This window comes from Merops nubicus, unplaced genomic scaffold, assembly GCF_000691845.1.
Source record: "Merops nubicus isolate BGI_N331 unplaced genomic scaffold, ASM69184v1 scaffold875, whole genome shotgun sequence".
Lineage (NCBI taxonomy): Eukaryota > Metazoa > Chordata > Aves > Coraciiformes > Meropidae > Merops > Merops nubicus.
In genome coordinates, this window is record NW_008610127.1 from 122,935 (window position 1) to 145,824 (window position 22,890).

At 36.7% G+C, this 22,890-nt stretch overlaps 1 protein-coding gene across 1 annotated transcript in view; it reads right to left on the reverse strand.

Moving 5' to 3' along the window:
• Positions 1-22,890, reverse strand: part of LOC103773417 (utrophin-like) — a gene marked incomplete at its 5' end in the record, with an annotated part of 260,165 nt that overhangs the window by 18,099 nt on the left and 219,176 nt on the right. The window contains 7 exon segments of the mRNA XM_008940784.1: positions 2,064-2,129; positions 4,505-4,570; positions 4,823-4,861; positions 6,498-6,634; positions 15,002-15,113; positions 17,620-17,786; positions 20,132-20,289. Of these exon segments, the coding sequence (XP_008939032.1) occupies positions 2,064-2,129; positions 4,505-4,570; positions 4,823-4,861; positions 6,498-6,634; positions 15,002-15,113; positions 17,620-17,786; positions 20,132-20,289 (745 nt within the window).

The following is a 22,890-nucleotide window of genomic DNA, read 5'->3' on the forward strand; positions in this document are numbered from 1 at the left end:
GATCAGAGAACAGAAATCCAACTATGAGAAGCAGAGAATTTGATTTCCAAATTAATAGTCACCACCTGAATGTTTGAAAGAATACCATAAGAAAATGAGATTTTTCTCAGATGGGTTTACAGCAGCAACATCTGAGCTGAAAAAATGTGCAACCAAATTTCAGATTGTTTTTTCAGATTCAGTCTATACAGAATGATTACACCATGCTCACTTCTACGTGCATTTAAACAATAAGACTAGAATCCAAATTTGTAACTTTGTAGAACTGTGGAAAAATTTCTTTACCAAAAGGATTGTCAAGCACTGGAACAGGCTGCTCAGGGAAGTGGTTGAGCCATCATCCCTACAGGTATTTAAAAGACATGCAGACATGGCATTTAAGAATATGGTTTAGTGGTGGACTTGACAACATTAGGTTTATGGTTGGATTCAATGATCTTAAGGGTCTTTTCCAACCTAAATGATTCTATGATAATTGTTTAACTTTAAACTGCAGTCCTTCAGAATTTTGTGATTACTTCATTATTTACCTTAGTGAAAGCATGCATTATTATCTGCACATAAAACAGAAGGTGCCATTGGGTAGAAGGTTACTTTCTTGTCCTCTTTGGCCTCTAAATCTCTGTATATTGTTTCTGTAACAGCCCTCTTCTGACAACATAAGATCGAAATTCAGAGGTCCCTCTCACACCTTGGTACAAAAATTCACAATGTTAATTCTTTTCCTTAAAATAAGGATCATTTTTATAGGTGAGCAGGGAAACTGCATTCAAATCAACAGCTAGTTTGCCAGTAAAAATTAAGCATATACACCCCCTTTTACTATTGGGATGGACGGTTGTTTGGTCTTTGTGTATGAGTAGACTCATTAATGGCAAAATAAACAACTCAATTAAGTGTATGAGCATTTAGCTGCTTTCAAGTTTTCAGCTTCCTGCCAAATAACAGTATATTTGGCTCTTTAGGTTTTTTTTGGAAGGGAAATCAAAAGGGAGCATTTTGGCTGTATCTCTCTCGCTGGTGAGCACACCAATGACAGAAATACATGAAAACAGTTATGCATGAAAAAAGTTTTATTAGGTATGTAAATAGAGTTAATTAAGCAGGAAAGAGGAAACATTTAAAGGTGGTCACATATGCTTCTCTGAAGCATAGTATTTTAATCTCAATTTGCATTCAGAGGTAAGATAATATAATTATAAGATTTTAAAACAGTAAATGGAAATATTGAAAAGCAATAGTATTTTCCAACTAAAGTTGAACAAGAACTATTTCTGCTTCATCTTTAAAAACGCTAATGACATTCATTAATAAATTAAGAGTCAGAGTCTTACTACACTGATTTAATGAACAGAATCATTTATACTGTGAGGTTAAAACATTCATATATTTTTACACTGAAAAAAATTTAATTCATCAGTAATTCAAAGGTTTCTATGCTTTCCAAGTTCATCACTGTGTTTTAATGAAGGTTTTTACCATAATAGTGACACACATAAAAACAACAAAAAAAAATAAAGCAAAGGGAAAAAAAAAAGCCCGACAAAACATGCCTAACAAACACCAAACAAAACAAAACAAAAAATCACAAAAAACCTCACCAACTGAAATACTGAAATATAAACAAGAAGTAACAACATTGTTCAGGCTCTGCACCACCTTCAAACACAGACAATTTTATTTCATTGAAAGAACTGTCCTGCCAGTTAGCACAATCTTTTGACTCACTCCCTTGTCCACTGCAACATAGAAGGATTTCCTTTGTAGTATGATAAAATCAGAAAAAGAATACAAACCAGAACCGATAGAGCTGTGACTTTTTTTCAGTTTGCATGAGCTATTCACACTTTTGAAGCAGAATGGATGACAACTATAGAGTTCCCTTACAACATTACAAATTTCTACAGTTGTTACCTGAATGATGAAACTTATGCAGGCATCCTTGAAATCACAGTTAATATCTACTTTCTCTGGGACCAAGACCTGTCTTACAATTTATGGAGATTGTATCATATATCTATAACCAAAGTTCCTGTCAGCCTTAGCGAGTATGATTTACTTACACGCTTCCTGTGGTGGAGCTGCTGTCCGTGAGGAATGAGCCATTGGTCCTCTCCATCTGGGCGAGCCTGAAAGGCAGGGAAAGACCATGACTTTCAGAGAACATGCTGCACAGTTTGAACAGAGGCAGTGTGAAGATCAATTCTACTTAAAAAAAGCTTAAGACACTGGCAGTCTTGGAATACGTGAACAGGAATAAACTCCTAGATTTTGTGACAAAACCCTATAAATCCAGAGGACTTTAACGAGAAACTTGTGCTATGATTAACTAATTCTACTTGCCAAACAACAAAGAACAAGAGTATTTTCTATCTCTAGTGTAATTATCGTTAGCACCACCACAACTCTCATGGTAAAATTAGTTAAAGAGATGTTTTCACAGATGGTTTTCTATTTGAATTTTATAAAGCTGGTCTAACAAAAGAGGATGAATACTCTTTAAGTATAGCACATGCAACATCTGAAATTACGCTTGGCAAACAACATCACACTGTGGATGGACAAGTCCCAGAAAACAACATGAAGACCACTCTAATTACAGGCAGTCATTGTCTACGGTTCCTTGTTTTGGAAGGAAAGGATTGGATCAATATATTCCCTCTATAAGGCCGTAAAGATCTTTAATATCACAGCAGGTATCTTCTGTCTACTTAAGTTTCTAGGAAAGATACATCTTATATACTTAAGGCATATACGTAAAAATCTAGGAACACTCAATTCTGTACATATATATTGGACTGCACCAAATAAATCTATTTCTTTTACTGTAGAATTATCTTAATTTCATATATATTTTTGCAAGTGTGTTATAGAATCATAGATTCATTCTGGTTGGAAGAGACCTTTAAGATCATCAAGTAGACCTGTTAACCCAGCACTGCCAGGTCACCACTAAGCCATGTCCCTTGAGCACCACATCCCTGAATGTTTTTATGAAATATGACATTATGCATTATTATAGGCATCAAGCTTCTTTTTGAAAGCAGTGTGCAAGGCCCTGAAGAAATGGGAATTCTGGTGTCTTCGTTTAGCAGGGAGCAAACTTGCCCATCTGTATATTCACTAATATTCCTCAGGGTTGAAGGAGGACAAAGAAAAGCAGAAACAGAATAAAGTTGTCTTGATCGTCTTGTCTCACCATGGCTGGGTGGGGGATGTTGTGCTCCAACACGTCCCCTGAAGGGAAGGGCGAGCTCCTAAGTGACTAGAGACACTCATGTTATCTCTACTCTGAGGCACCTCAGATCTGGTTCAGGGTGAGTAACATGCCTATAAGATACCTTTGCAATGCTGATTACGTCAGCATCCTTAAGTCTCTAATGAAAATTTTTGATATTAATCTTTCAACAACTTTCACAACTTTCTAGAGAGGTCGTATTTGTTTGCTCCATGAGTTTTAATTGACTACAGCATGGCCTAACTTTCAAAGAATCAAAGATATATTGTGTGGTTTATATGAATAACACATTCTAACTAATTGAAAAGCACTACAACTTTGACAATGTACTACGCTACTAATAAAGGATCAAAATCTTCATTGTTGGGAGGAAAAAAATAGTTGAGGCTGAAAATAGGTAGCCCTTCAGCATTAGTTTCTGCCCTATTTTTCCCTTACTGCAAAGATCATGCGTTGGATATCCTAGGTATTTAACAAACTGCTTTGAAGCTTTCTTATGGCACCCTTAGATAAGAATTTGGTTAACTTAAACATAAGTTCTGAAGTTTTATTTAAAGCGCTGAAAATTTAACACTGTTTATTAGTTGTGGAGATCAGATACAACAATAAAAACACCCAAAGCAAAATCCTGTCCATTCCTATAGTAATATGGATTAACTTCTTTGCTGTCTAAAAGTTGGGTGGTGTTACTTATTTTTGAGAGGGTACATCTGGTTAGTGCTTAACTACCACCATCTCTGAATGTAGAGAATAGAGTTCAGCAAAACACAGAAGCATTGAGATGAACTTGGCATAATAAGACACTTTATCATGAAAGGGTGACTAGGGTGACCCCATAAAATCCAGAACGTAAAACATCTGTCGTTATTATATATTTTGCTAAAAGTCAATGGTAATGGATAGTGTCCACCTATCACAGAAAAAAAATGAAACCCTGGATCTAAAATCCTACAGGGAAAAACTATATATCCAACAAGTTCAGTTCATTTCAAAGGCTAAAAATGAAGAAACAAAGGGAAAACAGCACATTTTAGAAAGATCACACAGTAATTCTGCAAGATTTTCCATTCTGTATGACATAATGGAGTTAATGCAAGTTTTACATTGAATATGACTGTATTCAGAATTTAAAAACATTTGCCTTACTTCGGAGTATAAAGAATGATGTCTTTTTAATAAATAATGTCCAGTCAGTAGAGTATATTGAAATCTGCAGAAATCAATCACAAAATGCAGTGTACTGCTGACAAAGTGTGCATCTCTTACCTAGTAGCATACTGCTCTATCCTGGAGTGTGTGTCATCATGAAACAGCTGTGGAGACTGGGAAGGACTAATTTAAAAAAAAAAAAAAAAAAAAATTAAAAAAAAATTAGTGGTGTCTAAAGCAATTCATGATATCAACAACATTATTTTTAAAGCAAGTTAGACTGATGACAAATAAATAAATTCACAGTATTGCCAAGGGGATTATTGCTTTGGATCAGCCATGCCCTAGAGCTCATGCACATCAGAGTAGTTGTAACTGAGCTAAAAGAAAACAACCAGTATACTAAGCTCTCCTAAAGGGGTTCTGCATACTCACTCATATTGCTCTGGCCACATACTGATGAGAGTGATAGGACTGTAAGGAAGACAAAAAGAGAGAGAAAGAAACTATGAAACAAAAACTTTTGTGTCATTTAAGCAAAAGGAAGCAGGAGAAACACAAAATATATTAACCAGCAACCCATCCAGGTTATCTGAATTGTGCAACAATTGATGTAGAAAAAAGACAGCAATAGATACTGCTGTGTATCATGGAAAGCCAAAATATGACATTTTGTTAAATAAAAATCAATTTATAAAAAGAAAAAAAAAAAAGAATCAGTGTTATTGATTGAACTACAGTTCAATCAACCATAATTGGTTCATTCAAATTCTGCTGAAGTATCAGAGCTTTCATTTTAAACTAACTAGAAAATACATATAAAATAAAAGGTGGGGGGAAGGGGGGGAACATATGGCACCACCACCAAAACAAAAAAAACTACCAGAAGTCAAAATTACTAATGCTTACTTTCCTTCTGCATAAAAATGATCAGAAGTAAATACATATTGTCTTATATTCTGACACCTGAGCAACTATTTAGGGTGTTGGTGATTTATTTTTCTTTTCTTTATTTTACTTAAAGGAACGTATTAATGAGTTTTGCCACCTGCAGGGAAGAGAACCAATACTAACAGTTTCCTCAGCATGATGCTGGCAATTTATCTGTATATTTCCCACATGGCTGGACCAAGAGAGTTTTATGCTGACCTGTGATTACAGTTTTGGCATTCCAATTTCTGGCACCATTGACAAACTTTGATCACATCAAGGCAGCTTCGCTCTCCTGTGTTGGTGGCAGCTGAAGACTGCCCCAGTGAACAACATCTTAACATCTGAACGTGTGTTGCTTCCTCAGAAGCAATACCATCAATACTGCCACTTTTCAGACTACCTCCTCCTGCTTCTTAAACCACTGAGCAGAGTTTTTTTTGCTTTTTGTAAATAAAATGCACAGTCCTCTGGTCATGAAAACAGCAAGCCTGGACACTGGCACTGGGCTGCTGCATGAAAGCAGAGCATGTACATTGAAGCTTCACATCTGCTGCTGCTAGCTGAGTGGTGCTCCGTCAGAGGATGCAGCAGTACCGCAGACTCCAGGATGTCAAGCAGAGTCAATCCATGGAACTACTTCTAGCACCTTGTCAACACATCTTAATTTGTTCTTTTAAGAGTGTCCTTTGCTGACAACTACCCAGTAAGTAAATAAAGTGAAGTTATTTCTGCCAGCACCATGTGTAATACTGTGGAGACACTGAAAGTGCTCTTTTATTAGCCCACCTATATTTCTGAAGCCTGTAGGAACATAATTAGCTCAGAAATTTTTAACTCTAGGGACTTCGACATAACCAAATAAGCAGTGCAGTTCCAAAAGCCCAGTCTCCCCAAAGCTATAAAAGTGTTCTCTGTAAAACAGCTATTCAGCCCTCTCCAATATTACCTGTTAAAGTCCATGGCTTTATGATAAATCACTTACAGAAATTCAAGTATAAAATATGTTACTTTTTCAAAAACAGGCAAGATCTGCAAATAACATGAAAAAAATAGTAGAAAATAATACAGCACAAGGCTCTATAACTACTTGTAATTATTTCTCAGGTTTCATTTTTTTTTTGTTTTTAATGCAATAGGCCAATGACCCCAGGAGTAATGGCTCTATAATCAAGCTTACGTCTCCAGGTTGTCACCCTCCAAAACTGTTTGCACAGGTAGGTAGCCAAGTCGGGGATGCTTTGCAAAATACTTCTTTGAACGGAACTTATTCTTCAGCACCTTTGTGAAGTCCCGGACATCTTCCCCAGATGTTGTCTTAAAAAGTTAAAATAAATTAAATTGAACATTGCTAAAGTAGTGCTGCTACTGTCCTGAAAAAGGATACAAGGAAGAACTTCAAAATGTTATTGATGCTAAAATTGCATTTTAGTGTTCTGAAATACGGTACAATAATAATGGTAATGCATTTACAAATTCTCTTCTACTGAAAAAAAAAAAAAAAACAACAAAACAGTGTGGCTTAAAATTCCCAGCAATAAATGCATTGGACTTACCAATTGCTTTATAAATCAGAGGAAAAACTGAAACAAGTTCAAGTCTTAAGCTAAACGTTTATAACTCATCTTAGAAGACACACACAAGAAGGCATATCAGTTTCACAGATACAAGGGGACACTCAACCACTGAAAGCAATCTTTAGGGATTATTACACAGGATATAAAGGATATTTATACAGATGAAGCTTGTGTCTCACCCCACAGGCAGAAAAGCCTTGTAATAGCTCTGCTGAAAAAAATACAGCTAACAGTAATGGCTTTGTTTAAAATAATAGAGAAAAAAAGCTAAAAGCCCTCTATATCCACAAAATGCCACAAAATACTCACTGCCTCCTATTCTATGCCTAAACTGCAAAAGTTTATCATGAGATGGGAGCAGTACAAGCTAAACCATTCTCTGCTGCAACGGCCAAGTTTTCCATGACCATTTTCTCAAGTTACCAAATCTCTTCTTATAGGACTCTGCCACTATCTGTATCATCCCACAGTCAAAAAAAACCCCAACAAACCCACAGATGAAGTGACAGCTACTGTACAGGCACTGTTCCAAGGGCACAGTCAGAGAGGCAGGACTGATAAGGACAACTGGTGCTTGAAGTAATAAACTCACAGATTCAGTCACTTCCTTATTACCACAGGATAAGACTAATACAAAAATTATCCACAAGAATATTCAAGCCAAAATTTCCAAGCCACAACCAGCAGCTCCCCTTCACCTCACACCACCAGCTTTTTCACTGGTCCTCACTGATGCTGCTCTTCCAAAACGGAATGCTTAGCCCCATCCTTCACTTCCACATGAAACTGTGTTCTTTAGAACAGAATTAAAATTGATGCAACTGTTTTTAAAAAATCAATTTAACTGGAAGCAATGATGGCAGCACTGCTTTTGTAATACTATTCAGTTAACTTCTGCTACAAAAGCAGAGATACAATCAAAACATGCAAGCATAAAATACGAGGTGAAAATGGCAATAAAGAGATCTGCAGAAAGAAACAATAGCATCTAGTATGCCTTTAAAGTCTATGTCCTTACAGAATGTACTGAGCACTTAAACAGAATGTTCAGTGCCCATCACATGTAGCAGTTACAATTAAGCATTTCTTCCTGCAAATGCAGTAAAGAAGAAGTGGCTATTCATTTCCTGCATTAGCTGAAGATTTGCAACAGCTTCTATACATTTCCAGCCCAAACTTCATAACAAACTGTAGATTATATTTCTGTACACTCTGCTTAGGGAGAAGCCTGTTAACATAAAAGTATGCCAAAGTGGATGAAGACCCATAAGGATAAAAGAGTGAAAGACCTCTCAGTTTTGTGCATTTTTTTCCACTACATACTACAAAGAAGACTAGGTGCAGGTCATGCAAACCATTCTCTGATTGTATTCTCTACTGTCAAAAAATAAAAATACTTCCTATGCAGCTACGTATTTTAATGTATATATAATATAAGCAGTTAAAAACCTCTGTAATGCAGATCAGACGAACAACAGAAATTGTAGATAATCAAGTTGATATTGGTAAGGGTTTCTCGCACAAGTAACAACAAACTGAGCAAATTTGGATTTAAGAAGTGTTTGAACCCTCAAATTTTAATACAGATAAATCCACAAAATAATTCACAGAAAGCATCTGCTCCCATCACTGCATCATTCGAACAAGGAACGAGAGGCAGCCCAAAGGGCTGCTCGTTCTCATGCAACAGTAACTCCAGCAGATGGAACTCTGTCCCAAGGCCAAGGAATTAAAGTTTTAGCACCTACATATTGCATAAATAAATGTCTTCTGAGCTGCCAAACTTCTCCTCTGATATATTCTTTATTTGGTATGACAGCCTGACCCAATTCCTTGGAAAAACTACGTACTGACTGAGGAGAGTAAATACTAATTTGAACAGATATGGATGAATTCTTTTTATTCACCTACAACCAAGAAGCAACTGTTAGAAGTTTTTCTGTGTTTTTTTTTCCATATAACTACACTACACAATCCAATCCAAAATCATGCCTTGAGAGATGTTCTATAACATTTTACTTTTGAAAAAGAATAGCCAAGCACTGTTGTGTAGAACCTATGCACTAGATTTAAACCAACAGGCAGCTTGCACCCTTCCTTACGTCATGACATACTATTTCCACACAAGTCAATAGCACAAATGCCACTGTAGTTACAAGACTACTTAAGAAAAAAAAAAAAAAAAAAAGCCTTTTCATTCACTGAAAATTTCAGCCAAAAGACCATGCTTTTAAATTCAATTTAAAATCTCAGTTCTTGGAACAAGACAAAGATCAGGAAGGAATAACTAAGAGCCATGTCTGGCACACATAACTAACTAAAAAAACTGTCTGTAGTGGAAGGTCTCAAGGAGAAGATCTGTAACAAACAACAAACTGGCATCAGCACTTTTCAGTATACCAGCCAGGCAGAAAAGGGGTCATAAGTGTACCAAATAAAACCAGATAAAACTCCTTCTAAATGAATGCAAATTTCAGAAACTGACATTTACACACAAAGCAGTGGAAAAAAGAAAAAAAAAAACAACCAAATATGCTGAGACAGTTTTCATATGTAGGCTAATAAAACGGTGTATATTTTCAATGTATTAGAAATAGAACAAGTGTTTGCTGGGTAAAAGTACTACCAAAAATGTAATACATCAGTCGGAAAGCTCTAAATTAAATAATATCTTAATAAACAGATATATACAAGGAATTATATGTTAATACATAATATTTATAATATATGCATACTTTTATTTAGATTTATTTCTCATTATTCTTTTTTCAAATAAAAAATAATAGTGGTAATGAAAGCCCAAAAAATTTCCCATTCCTTTCATTGTTCCAACCTATGTAAAAGGACTAGTCTGCACCTAATTCATCATTCTGTTAATTACCTTTCTTATACTACATCCAACACAAAACCAGAGCTGTTCTAATATACACATAGAAGCTGATTCCCAGAAGAGATGTGAACATCACTAATGAATGCTGTCATTAACCCCAGCTAACATTCATGGGTTATGAGGAAGCTGGAGAGCAATGTACACAGACACCACTCAATACACACAATAAGCAGCAAGTTCCAAGAAAATACATTTTGTATAATAAGACATGCTCCATGATGTAAAATTTACAGTATAAAAGAACATTGCTGCCATTTAAAAACTTTATTTTATTCTTCAATAGTAGCCCTAGTAGAGAAACCTGAATTTGATACTCTTCAAATGCTTTAGTAAATTTTAAGGTTTGTAGTTTAAAAAAAAGAAAAACCCACACTTTTCTACATCTCGATAATTTTATTTCTCTGTAGCATTCTGTAGAATCTGTACCATAAACCTGACTGTTCTTGATGAAAACTAAAATTGTTAGACTCACTTACTGTAAGGGCTAGAATATGTGCAGGTATGATGATAGCTTCATCTTAAAGCAGCTGTCAACAAGACACCACTGAGAGGCTGGGAAAATCCCCAGCACAGCATGTGGGGTAAGGAAACAGGTATTTTATTCCTCCATTTAAAAAAAAAAAAAAAAATTACACTTAGGGACGCAGTTCACCAATAACTTAGACATATGTTTAAGTGCATACATCCACCCCCATTCAACAAAGCACCCATACTTCCAAAAAGCATCTCACGACCCTTGACGGAAGCATGAGATAGGATACCACAAAAATTAGGTTAAAGGTATAATAATTGTATTTATGGCTGGCCCCAGCTGCCACCGCCATACCAGTGATGTTTGCACTGTGTAACATTGTGAGGATTACCCTTCTGTGACTACTTGCAAACAGGGGCATTTCATAGCAATTTCTCACCAAGAGGAGAGACCGGTTATAAATTGCATGTTTATTTCAATTTATCCCAATGAAATCAAGCTGTAATTTCACTAGTAACTAACTTACCTCAGAATTTAACAAAGTAAGCTGCAAAAGGGTAGGAGATCACATAAGCCAGCTATCTGAGTGACTGTTAAGAGTTGCTCAGAAAGCACATTGCCTAGCTGCTAGATATCAAAGACCAGATAGCTATTCTTCTCAAGGCAAAGAGCAATGTCTGAACTTCACAGCTGAAAGCGATGTTCTGCATGTGAAATAGCCAGATTCAAACTTTCTTGTTGCTTTCTTTCATCTTCCCCACAGAACAATCCCATTTGGATAACAGTGAGGTGTCATGCTTAGTGCATTGATAAGCAGGTCAAGATGAAACCATTGACTTATGTCAGTCCTTTGCTTATAAAACACTAGAGGCTGCTTAATGTTCAGGAATGTATCTGTCTTCTCTGGATGTCAGAAGCAATTAAATTTTCATATGACTTATGTAGAGGAGAAGTCTTAACAGGCACTAGTGCAGATAATCTTTCTTGTGCCTGGAAAAAAAGATTCAGTCTAGGGTGAACTATCATTCATCCAAAAATTTCTGATGTCTTGCCTATCATGTTCTTAGCTGTTTCAGGAAAAGAACATTCTGGTCATCTTGAAGATGAAGGGGTTAACCTGTGCTGCCATTCTGTTACATAGGAAGGCTACAGAAAAAAAGAAACAACAAACCACCAGTTCCCAAAATAAGGTGCTGTACCAGGTGAGTGCAGTGGAACAGAACTACAAAAATTGATTACACTTTCAGTGAGGTCAGGGAGTAAGACTACTTTCAATGAGAAAATTTTCAGAACTGCTGATTTTATATTTGTACATTACCTCAGAAAAGTTGCTTTTAAGGTTTTAGTATGGAATATGGGAGCTGTGAAGCAGAAACAGTTTGGAGAAAGAAAACTGATGCAGTAACTATTTCCATCTGAAATTCAAAGGATCCACTGGTACAGAAAGCCACACTAATATAACACAAGTATCATCACTGACAGAATTTCTCTTCCAAAAAATGTTAAAAGTAAATCATGTAGATACTTATGTAAGAGTATTCCTGAGTTAGATGCTAGGAAAATCTTACAAAATTTTTACATGTCTCTGTGTAAAATTCTACATTAACAATCCTATTTCTCCATCTTTTCAGCAAAAGACTGTTTAAAGGTGAAAAAAAACCCCTACAATGACTTTGCATTTCTTCTACTTAGTCAAAAATGTTTTCAGTTCCTTACCCTACCCATCTATAAATCCTGAATGAAAGAAAAAAAGACATAACCGAAATCATCGTTATGAATTTTTGCATATCCAGAATCAAGAAATCTAAACTGCAAGCTAGGATGAACACTAAATGGCATTACAGATTAGGATGCAATAACTATACAACTATCTCATGTACATTGCCCTATTATGAAATTAAGAATGAATTCTCACCTGCTGCAAATATTGCAAAACTAATGAAAACAGAGAATTGTCTCCTTACAAATTTGATTTTAAAAACAGAATCCTTAAGCTATTGTCCAAGTTATTTTAAATTTAAGTAACTGAGCTTCTGAGAAATCTGTTCCTTCCCTAGACTGAACTGCTTACCTGAAGACAATTAAAAGGTCTTCCCCTCATGTCTGACTAAGCTCCAGTTCTAAATGTCAGCTTTATTAACCAAGGAAGCACTTTTCCCCTAATTATTGCCAGTATTCTCAACATTAATTTATTAATATACACTGAGAACGAAAGAGAAGCTAGATTTTACTAACACAGTTTGATGAGTACATGTATTTGTGCTCTGCTCCGCAACACCAGCCACAAAAGTAACACTTTAACACCAACAGCCTTTGAATTTGGTTGAAAAGGTAGATGTACTCTCCCTATTCAGGCTATCTGTACTGTGATATAATGGATTCTAAGGTACTACTCATTGGCCTTTTGTACCTCCTTTTTATTTATTTTTTTCCCCACAGACCCAGCTCTATGCTATTTTTCAGCCATTATTCCATTTAAACATATAAGCTATTCTACTATCCTACTGCAAACAATTGCAATTCTTTACTGCTACATTGCTTTAAATGAGTTCACTATGTAGAGAGATTTAGCAAGAAATTAGTACACGAACCATAGTGCATTATTAAAAATAGTAATAATTAATAACACTGTATTTTTTTAAAATAAATTCTTTATTCCTGACCTAATGCAGATGAGATTACTTAAAATGTATGGCGTGTAGGTACTGATTATGGAAGTCAAGCAGGTGTTTAAGAAGTCTGTTCATAAGAAGTCCATTCTGGGTCATTTGTTTCTACAGAATTGGGGTTAGCAGAGTGTACTTACAGAAGGACCCCAGAATAATGCCAACTACCATATTCAGCTTCCAGATTAATGATGGTCAGTACTGGACCTCTAATTTTGTGTATCACCTAAATTACATACTCTCTCTTTTATTCTGTTCTACTTCAAACTGCCCAAATTTCCGTCCTTTACCTTCCATACACTCACCTTCCTTCACCCATTTTAATCAGGAATGTCATTTTATTCCCCTTATTATCCCATATCCTAATTTCTACCATATTTCATGGAGAGAAGGGACTTTTGGCTTAGGTTACCTTATTTGGCACTTAATATTGCTTTAAAACGAAATTCTTTTGCAGCGGTAATGGAAGTCTTTACTATAACATAAGCTGTCCCTAGTCCCAGGGATAGTGGGGATTCCAGCCATTTCCAGAATATATTTTTCTGTACAACAGTCTTTACCTATAAATGAAATGGCTTGCATTAAATAATATGAACATGTTTAATAGGAACAGAAAATTTCTCCTAGATATCAAATCTGCTGCTTCAGAGAAAACCTGGAAGTCATCAGAAATATACCACCCTGTCCTAGGAATAGTACCACACCCTGTACCAGATGTAATCTGTATTTGACTAATGCAACAGGAAGGCTATCTTACTCTGCAGACCAGCAGCGTTATCTATGTTGATACACCTTACACTTTCATTTCAGAATTTTCTAAATATTATTTGTATTAACAAAGAACATTTCTGTTTCATGACCATGATATAAAGTGAAAATGAGGTTTGAGAGAACTTCATAAAGAAAAGAAAATTAAACCTACGAAAAATACATCTCAAACTGTTGGGTTACATTGGCTAAGGAGGCAAGTACACAGCTGGTATCACTATATTGTTCATTATGTCTAATAAAGGAAGGAAAACAGTGTAGACCTCCAGATCTTGATGGTTAGAACAGTCATGAGTATGAACAAAACTGGGCCTATGTCATACCACAAAACCAGTATAGAGCAAAACCAGAAAATAACCTCTGAAAAGAGGAGGCAGAAGGAGAAAACCAGTGACAGAATATAACAAAGATGAGAACAGATTGAAAACCAACAAATCTACTTCAAAAAATTTCTTCTGAATGTAGCCTGGCATACTAATTTATCAGTCAAATCATACCACTAGGTTATACAATTAATGAAAACAAATTAACATAACTAATTGTTTCTTCTGATCGTAATGAAGCGACAACACTGCTTAATAGAATCTGAGACACACTGAATGAAAAAGAGAGGAAAAACACAGGTAATAAGCCCAAATGCTACACCAAAAGACAGCCAAATAACTCAAAAGATTTTTAGCTAATGAAAGGACCCACAGAATCCTGTAACACTACTGGAAATCAGCTTTTTTTCACCTGCTCCAGTTACATTCTGGTCTGAATTTTTAAATAGCCCAGTAAGTACCAATTACTCAGCAAAATGAAACATGATATTTCCAGCCACATTTTCTTGAAGCAAGCAAAATGTTGGACCTGAAAGCAAAGATCACGCGCCTTTAAAAATGATTGAGGTGCATTACTAGAACATTAAATTCTCTTCCCTACGGTATAGCAATAGTAAAGTAAGTCCCTGTGCTCTGATGTTCTCACCCTTATAGTGTGTGTGCGCATGTGCAAGTATACAAGTACTGTGATTCTATTTAACATTCCAGCTTTGTTTTTAACAAAATATAAGTGACGTTCAGGTTATCACAGAGGTGGATACTTCTACCCATTTCTACAGAATCCAAACACCACCCACATAAAATCAGCAGCACTAGCAAAGTCTCTGATGACACTTCCAAAGAGAACGGCAAGAAGACAGGTCCTAGTAAGCATACGAAAAAGAAATCCTGGCAGGACAACTAGATGACAAAATACTATGAAAAAAATTTCCAATCTCAAATAATGCAAGACCAATCCATTAGGAACAGTCTGTAAATTAATACTTACAGGTATACAATACTCCACCATTGGGTAATGCAATTTATGCCCCTTTGCTGTACGGCCAGAAAAGAAGCAGCTCTGACAGACATCATAGTTGAAATGTTTTAAGCTCCGATACCTATGGGGACATCAAACAAAACCATTAGAGCCTCTGAAGTTTAGATCTAATATTTACCTGTTACTAAGCCTCACAAAGAAAACTGCTCTCTGAAAACGTGTCATCTGCTTTTCAGCAGCAGGAAGAGAAGGACAGTGAATTTGTTTGGACTGGCTTACAAGCACCTTGAAGTGCGCAGGTGAGCACGACTGGAGCATGGCATGGCCAACACCTGCCACAGCTGCAGACCTGAGGGCACCAGTGCCATACAGCAGCAGCTATGAGACACAGGAAACCTCCAGCCCTCTTAGTCCACTTCACACAACCTTCCTACACTACACAGATCACCTTATTGAGTATTTAAAAGAGATTCCTGCCTCCTATAGCTACAAAGAGACAGTGTCCATCATCTGCTGCCCAGGTTGCTGGGAAGTAGAAAATCTTACAGGCATTATCTTCACAGATGGAGTGTGAAAAGTATATAATTTTAAAGTTCAAACTGACTTAAAACTATATTGCTTTAGTTTTTCTTTTCCTCTCTTTAGTATGCCAGTGGTATCTCAGAAAAAAATATTTATAAACCAGACTGGTATACTTTTATATGGTTTTCCATCTACCAGTTAGCTTAAATGTTTGTACATTGTTTTGATGCTCAGAAATTTTAAACACGTTTTGGACAATAAAACTCTTGAGAATACATGAATTATAAAAATAATATAAGTTTTAAAATGACTGATTTATTTACTCCTCTATTTTTTTTAAGAGCATGTATATATATAAACAAGATAAAAAACTTATATGGTATCCCTTTATTAAATTTAGCCACCAGGAGCACGATACTTTTTTTTTTTTTTTTGGTAACTAATGCTGAATAAAGCAACAATTCAATTCCAAACTCCACCCTCTGTTTTTCTATAGTATGGTTGTTCTGACTGGATGAGTTTGTACCATTTGTATGAAACTAAAATGAGCTAACTGAACCAAATTGAATAGCTAGCGAACACTTAAAGTTTAAATTAAATTGCTTCCTGAAAGCAGTTTTCAGTACCAATCCACATTTTTCCCCTGCTGAGTTTTGTATTTTCTTTTGCAAGAGAATATGTCTATAAATGTGAAGGTTCACTTTTAAGGATGCTGATGCAACTGTTTATAACCTTTGCTCAGTGCCTGTGTATTAAATGGCAACATCTACCTTCTGCTAAGATGCTAGATGCTTTTATTGGTACAGTTCTCTAACTTCATTGTAGAAATTATCTAAAATGAGCCATTCCTTTGTCTTCCTTTCCCTTCTTTTCTATGTTTATGCCCTCTTTGCCCACACAAAATACTTCAGTACAGACAAGAATCATCAGCCCGAACTTAGGGATCTAAAAAACATCTGAGCTGGAGCTTTGTTACCCTATGCTCCCTGAAGCATTAATTAAGAAAAATAGAACATTTAGAGGAATTCCATCTCCTCTTAAGAGAGGCAACGAAGTCTGATCAGCTTAATTACTTTTGGAAATATTCACATATATATTTATAGTGAAAGAAGAGGGTCGCTAGCTCACTCTTCTAAGGCGGACTAAAGCCAGCATGCCTAAAGCTAAGTGAGATGAATCTAACCTCAAGATTCATTTTATTATCCTTCAAAACAAAAAAAAAAAAGAAAAAAGAAGAAACACAAAGCATAGGGAACAAGAATTACTCATCTGCCCAGATACCTAAAGAAGTCTTAAGTAATTTACAAGACTGCTTTATATCATTCCTAAATAATGCACTTGACTTCATGACCACAGCAAGGGAAAAAGCCAGTTATGTTTAGTTCATCCCTATTCTTTTTTCCCTCCATCATTTTATACACTGGAGCAATCAATGCACAAATGCATGTTAACAGTACTCACTAAAACCACCAACTATATCATGCCCCATGATGCTAACTCACAGAAAAAAAATCATACAATTTAGGAGAGTAACATGGAGAATATCCCTGGTGTCATTTTTTTCTTGTAGAATTCACAGCTTCCTTTGAACCGACAAAATGTAGATTATGTTCGATGCTTTAGGCAGGAACTGTGCAAGTCTCATCACAGTAACATGTGAACATTAGTGTTAAGCAGGGAATGATTGCTGTGGAAGGGTGTTCAGTATTGCCTGCTACAAGTGACTTTCCCAAGCTCTCCCAAGGAGAGCAGACTGGCAGCCCACATTTTTTCTTACTGATCAGCTCCTTTTAGTCTCGTGCTTACAGAACACATGGGGTGCATTCATACTTCACTTGCTCTCTACTGAATCCACCAATGCCAAAACACCCAATGACAGCCCGCCCTGCAAACCTGTTGGTCACAGGACCATAGGGTGTCTAACAGCAGTACTGCAGGAACCAGAAATGCATGGCTCAGGTCACACTGTGGCCTCACCATGTGTGGTAGATCCCATCTTAAAGCAGGAAAATGGTGGAAAATAAACAGAAGAATTGTACTTGTTGGAAGACTTCAAAGTGTGGATATTTTCAGAGAAACCTTGCACCCAGCTCTCCTCCTCTTACCTAAAGCCAACAATTGGACACTCTTTACAGATGTTGCATTTGGCCTGATGTTTTGCTGTTTCTGCAGCTGCCACACGGTGCAGAACTGGTAGCCACACCATGGACTGTGGCTCTAAGTGCATCCAATCTATAAATTGCTTTACAGTTATTTCTGGCTTATTGTGATTCTGTGGAGAAAAAAAAACAACACAAGCATTCAAATTAAAATAAAATAAAAAAAAAAACAATATCACACACAAGGAGATTTTCCTTAGAAATCAATTGAAAAAAAACAAACAACCTGTGTCAATTCTTTCCATGCCAGGTTAATGTAAAACCAGTTACAGGATACAAGAAATAACATTGATTAAAATGCATATAATGAAAACAAGTGAGTCAGAATATAGTGGACTAAGCAGCTGTGACAGAGTAGACACATGGCAATAAAGATAGAATAAGTAGTAAAGGATTAAGGGAGTCCGTATCAAAGCCATCTTTGAACTGAAAGGACTTGAACAAGTAAGGATGCATGAAAGGTAAGTATGTTCTGCAGTTCAGACACACTAAAGAAATGGTTGTCTTGAGTTATGATTGATGTCAGACTGCTAAAAGTCAGTAATACTTTTGTCTACTAATTGCCATGAGACTCACACAATTTTTAATTGTAATCTGAGCCCATGGTATTCTTTTACATTAGCACATTAAACACAAATAAACAGGTAAATAAAGAAATAATGAGAGAGCAAGAAATCTGCCACTTATAAGCAATCACTGCAAAAACAGAGCAGAACTAAAGTACCAGCATGATTGTTTCAAGAAGCAAACCAACATGTTTCCACATTTCTTTTAAGCTGTAACCACTAGAGAAGCCTAGCTATAAAGGTATTCTATTCATCAACTTTGTCAGCAATAAGAACAGAGGTCATCTTTTTGAGCTCCCTGGAAGTAATAGAATATCACTTAAAATGAAAGTTATTCTTAAATGGTAAAATATGACACGAAGCACCACTGGGCTTCCTAACCTATTCATAGCTCAAGTCGATTTTTGCCAGTAAGAAGGAACAGCATGAAAAAAAGGTGCTCTCCCCACCAGCAAAACACATGTTTTCACTAGGCTCTGGTAACTGTCATGCAGCTGCACTCTTTCTTATGCTCCCTTAATGACCAGGGGCTGAACTTGAATTCTTCCTGTGAGATTAGGGATGTAACCTCATCATCAGTATCATCATAATATCATATCAAGTACTGAAATACTACCTTGCTAGCACCCCTCATCATAATTGAACAGCGTGGGAGATGGGGCAGATCCTTGAGGGAAATAAAGATCATTCCTCTGTGACAGAAAAAGTCTGCCACTAACAAATGAATAATTTATTTCAGTATGACTTGAACAACTCAAGGGCCAGTGATAGATATGTCAAGCACCATCCCTTATTGTCTGAAGTAGCAATGTTAAAACCTCAGGGGAAGTTTTACATGGTTAACTGGTCAAACCAACTTCAATAAGCATCTGCCAAATTATTAATGATCAACAAACACTTTTCTAATTCCAGTCATCTCAGAGTCCACAAGTGAAACTAATAGTTCTGAAAAAAGCTAGCAAAGCTGAATTTTTGAATGCATTGGATAAAAGTACAGAAATTTCTATGAAAGAATGGCAAAAGAAAAATGCTCTAAAAGTTCATTATAATAATTAATGTTCGAATCAATACAATCAGAAATATTGCAGTCAGTAGTTTTATAAATGCCATAGCGAATTTTTAATCTATATAGTTTCTGACAATGCTCAAAGCAGTGACTTACACACAAACAATACACTTAAGCAGTATTAGTTATCACTAGCAAACAGTCAGAGTCTTAAACATCCTTGAAAGAGTCAGAGTTAGATTGTGTTCCATTATGACACCCTCTTTTTAATTCTCAGACAGACGCTCCTTGCAGCCTCATTAATCCCCTGCATGCAGCGTGGAGCTGAGCAGCAGGCTGCAAGACAGCTTTCTTCCATGTTCTGATCTGCTCCATAAAGGCTCACCATATATAAATGACTATGCTTGACGTTTCATGCAACTGCAAGCTCTTTTGTCAGTAAAATAAAGCTATTTAATTTACTGATGCACAAGGTCAAAAATTACTATCAACAGCATTCTTTTATTCTGTTGAGATCATGTCTTGTTCCAGCAGGGAAAAGCGTGTTGCTTTCACAGTATCAGGTTGCTTTAAATGATGCAAAGAAGGATAATTGGCTGCTACAAAAATTTTTAGCAGCATTTAGAGCAGCCAATATTGTCAAAATCACAAAGATTTATATATTCTTTTTGCTAAACGTAATTTGTCTGATCCTCTCCTAAACCATAAACCATCTTTTACAGCTGCATCTTCCCAACAACGTCCCACATTTAGTTACAGGAGCACATTCGTTTCTGTTGAAAAACTTACTGGCTGTTTTAAAACTCCCCTCTTTTTTTTTCTTTTTTTACACCACATAAAAGTGAAAAGAGGGTTTCTTTCCACATGAAGGCCTTTGTTATCTTACCTGTTGGAAGCAGCTGCGCACACTGGGTTCAATGTTGCTGCCACCAAAGGCTGCCACTTCCCCAAGCTGCCGTGGGATCTGGATAGCATCATGGAGCAGCAGACCCAGCTGTCTCTGGTCACACATTTCTGTAGGGCCTGCCACCTCCTTGAAGAGATCTGCAACAGGGACAAGAGGCACTGGCTCATTTCATTTCCATGTTCACTTCCTTTTATTCAGTAACACCACAGCTCAAACTTCATAACTTCTGTAATCCAGTCATGGCCACTGTCCCATTTACAACAGTTTATCCTCATCTAATCTTGATTTTGACTACATTTTCTTGATCCTTAACCATACAAATGAGAAAAGTAAGTCCAAATGAACAAAACCATATGGCTTCTTATGTCATCTCATGACAAAAGTGTGAATGGCAGCTCCTGTTTTACCTATGAGCAGCTGTGTGACAAAACAAAAGAGACATCACAAAATCAATTTTTTTTCTTCTAATCTACCATTATTATATTGTACCCCTAATATTTACCAAGTTTTCTATGTTATCACTAGGGAAGGACATTTTCCATAGAGTGCAAGTGCTCTCAATCCAGATGTGTAAGAAATTGGGCAAGAAAGGCAAGAGACCAGCATGGTCGAATCAAGATCTGCTGGTCAAACTAAAGGCCAAGAAGGATCTACACAGGCAGTGGAAGCAGGGACAGGTATCCTGGGAAGAGTATTGGGACACTGCCTGGTTCTGTATGGGTGGGGTCAGGAAGGCCAAGGCATGGCTGGAGCTGAACTTGACAAGGGATGCAACGAAAAAGAAGGGCTTCTACAGGTATGTCAATCAGAAAAGGAGTGCCAAAGAAAGCGTACCTCCCTGATGAGCAAGACTAGCAAGCTGACAACAGCAGATGAGAAGAAGGCTGATGGAGATTAGTGACAAGTGGTGCCCATCAGGGGTCTACACTGGGACCACTGCTGTTTGATATCAACAACATAGACAGTGGGATCAAGTGCACCCTGAGCAAGTTTGCAGATAACGCTAACCTGAGTGGTGCAGTTGACACACCTGAAGGATGGGATACCCTCCATAGGACCCTAGACAAGCTTGAGAAGTGGGCTCATGTGACCTTTGTAAGGTTCAACAAAGCCAAATGCAAAAAAAAAAAAAAAAAAGCTCCTGAGCCCCCAACAAAAGCAACAAAAGAAAGAAGTGAATTTGGAGGGAGTCCAGAGGAGGGCCACAGAAATGAACAAGGGCTGGAACACCTCTCCTGTGAAGGAAGGATGAGAGAATTTGGGTTGTTCAGCCTGGAGAAGAGTTGGCTCTGGGGATTCCTTATTGCATCCTTTCAGTAATTAAATAGGGCCTCTAAGAAAGTCCCCTCTAAGGGACAGTCTTTCTAGCACAGTCTGTTGTGACAGGACAAGGTGTAATGGTTTTAAACTACAAGACTGTAGATTTAGACTAGAGATAAAGAAGAAATCCTTTACTGTGAGGGTGGTGAAACACTGGAATAAGTTGCCCAGAGAAGTGGTAAATGTCCCATCCCTAGAAACGTTCAAGGTCACTTTGGACAGGGCTCTGAGCAATCTAGCAATCTGATCTGCTCATTGCAGACAGGTTGGACTACATGACCTTTAAACATCCCTTCCAACTTGAAGTATTCCATGAAGAAGGACATAATATTTCAGAAATCCATATTTTATGCTAAAAACTATGCTATCCTTCAGGTGGCTGGGGAGAGAAGACATTTGCTCTGAACTGAGACTAGAAATTACCACAAGTCACAGCTGGCCATGTGAAAGAGCTTAAAGCAAGAGCAGCAGCCAGCAAGACAACTTGAGCTTAATATTAACCACATTTGCTTCCTGGACAACCATGTCTGCTTCCATGTACTTTCCATTTACTGATTCCCTTTTCCTAAGGTAGGTGTCAAGCCCTGCAGTACGAGTGCATATTCTGGGATGACTACAATGACAGAAAAAATTGAAGCCAAAAGGGATCAAGAAAACTGCTCCAGATACAGATGCTTGGAAGAAAGATACTACCTGTACCTACTTAAAAGTTACAGTAAAGCACTGAATTAATACAGTAGAGATAATATTTCTTAGGTGTTTTCTTAAAATTGTTAAAACTTCCAGTTAAAATTAACATGTATCTGCGAACAATCCTGGATTTATGAACTTTGTAGCTGTCTAAATTAATATTTAGTCACAAGAAAAATCTCTCCTGGAAATATCTCAAACATTGAGTTCATCTCAGAAATATTTTTAAATTCTGTGACTTGTACAAATCACAGAAGAAATGCAGGTGAATTATTCGTGTTCATTCTACTTGAATTTTACATTCTCCTTTTGCACTTGGTGAATGGCATGAATTAAAGCTCCAGTAATCCAAGAAAAAAAATTCATTTACACTATTACCCTACTTTTCATGTTTCCCACCAGAACAACCATTAATAGATTAGAAATAAATGAATTTTGAAAATTCAGTCTGGCTGCACTTCTGATTGAGAAACAGACAAGCTTTGTTCAGAAGCACAAAAGAGGAACTCTTTTATTACACTGTGTAAATTGTTCTTGCCCTTCATTTTGAGCTACTGTCAAGCTCTATCAGTGTACTTCAGAAAGTCAGGTCATATTTTTTTCTCTTGGCAAAGGAGGCTGAAACAGAAGAAAGGATTTTTCACAAAACAGAAATCCAGATGACTGAATTAATTTTCAGAGTTTCTTGTATTTTTCTCGCCCCCTTCTTGCCTCTCAAACAACTGCTA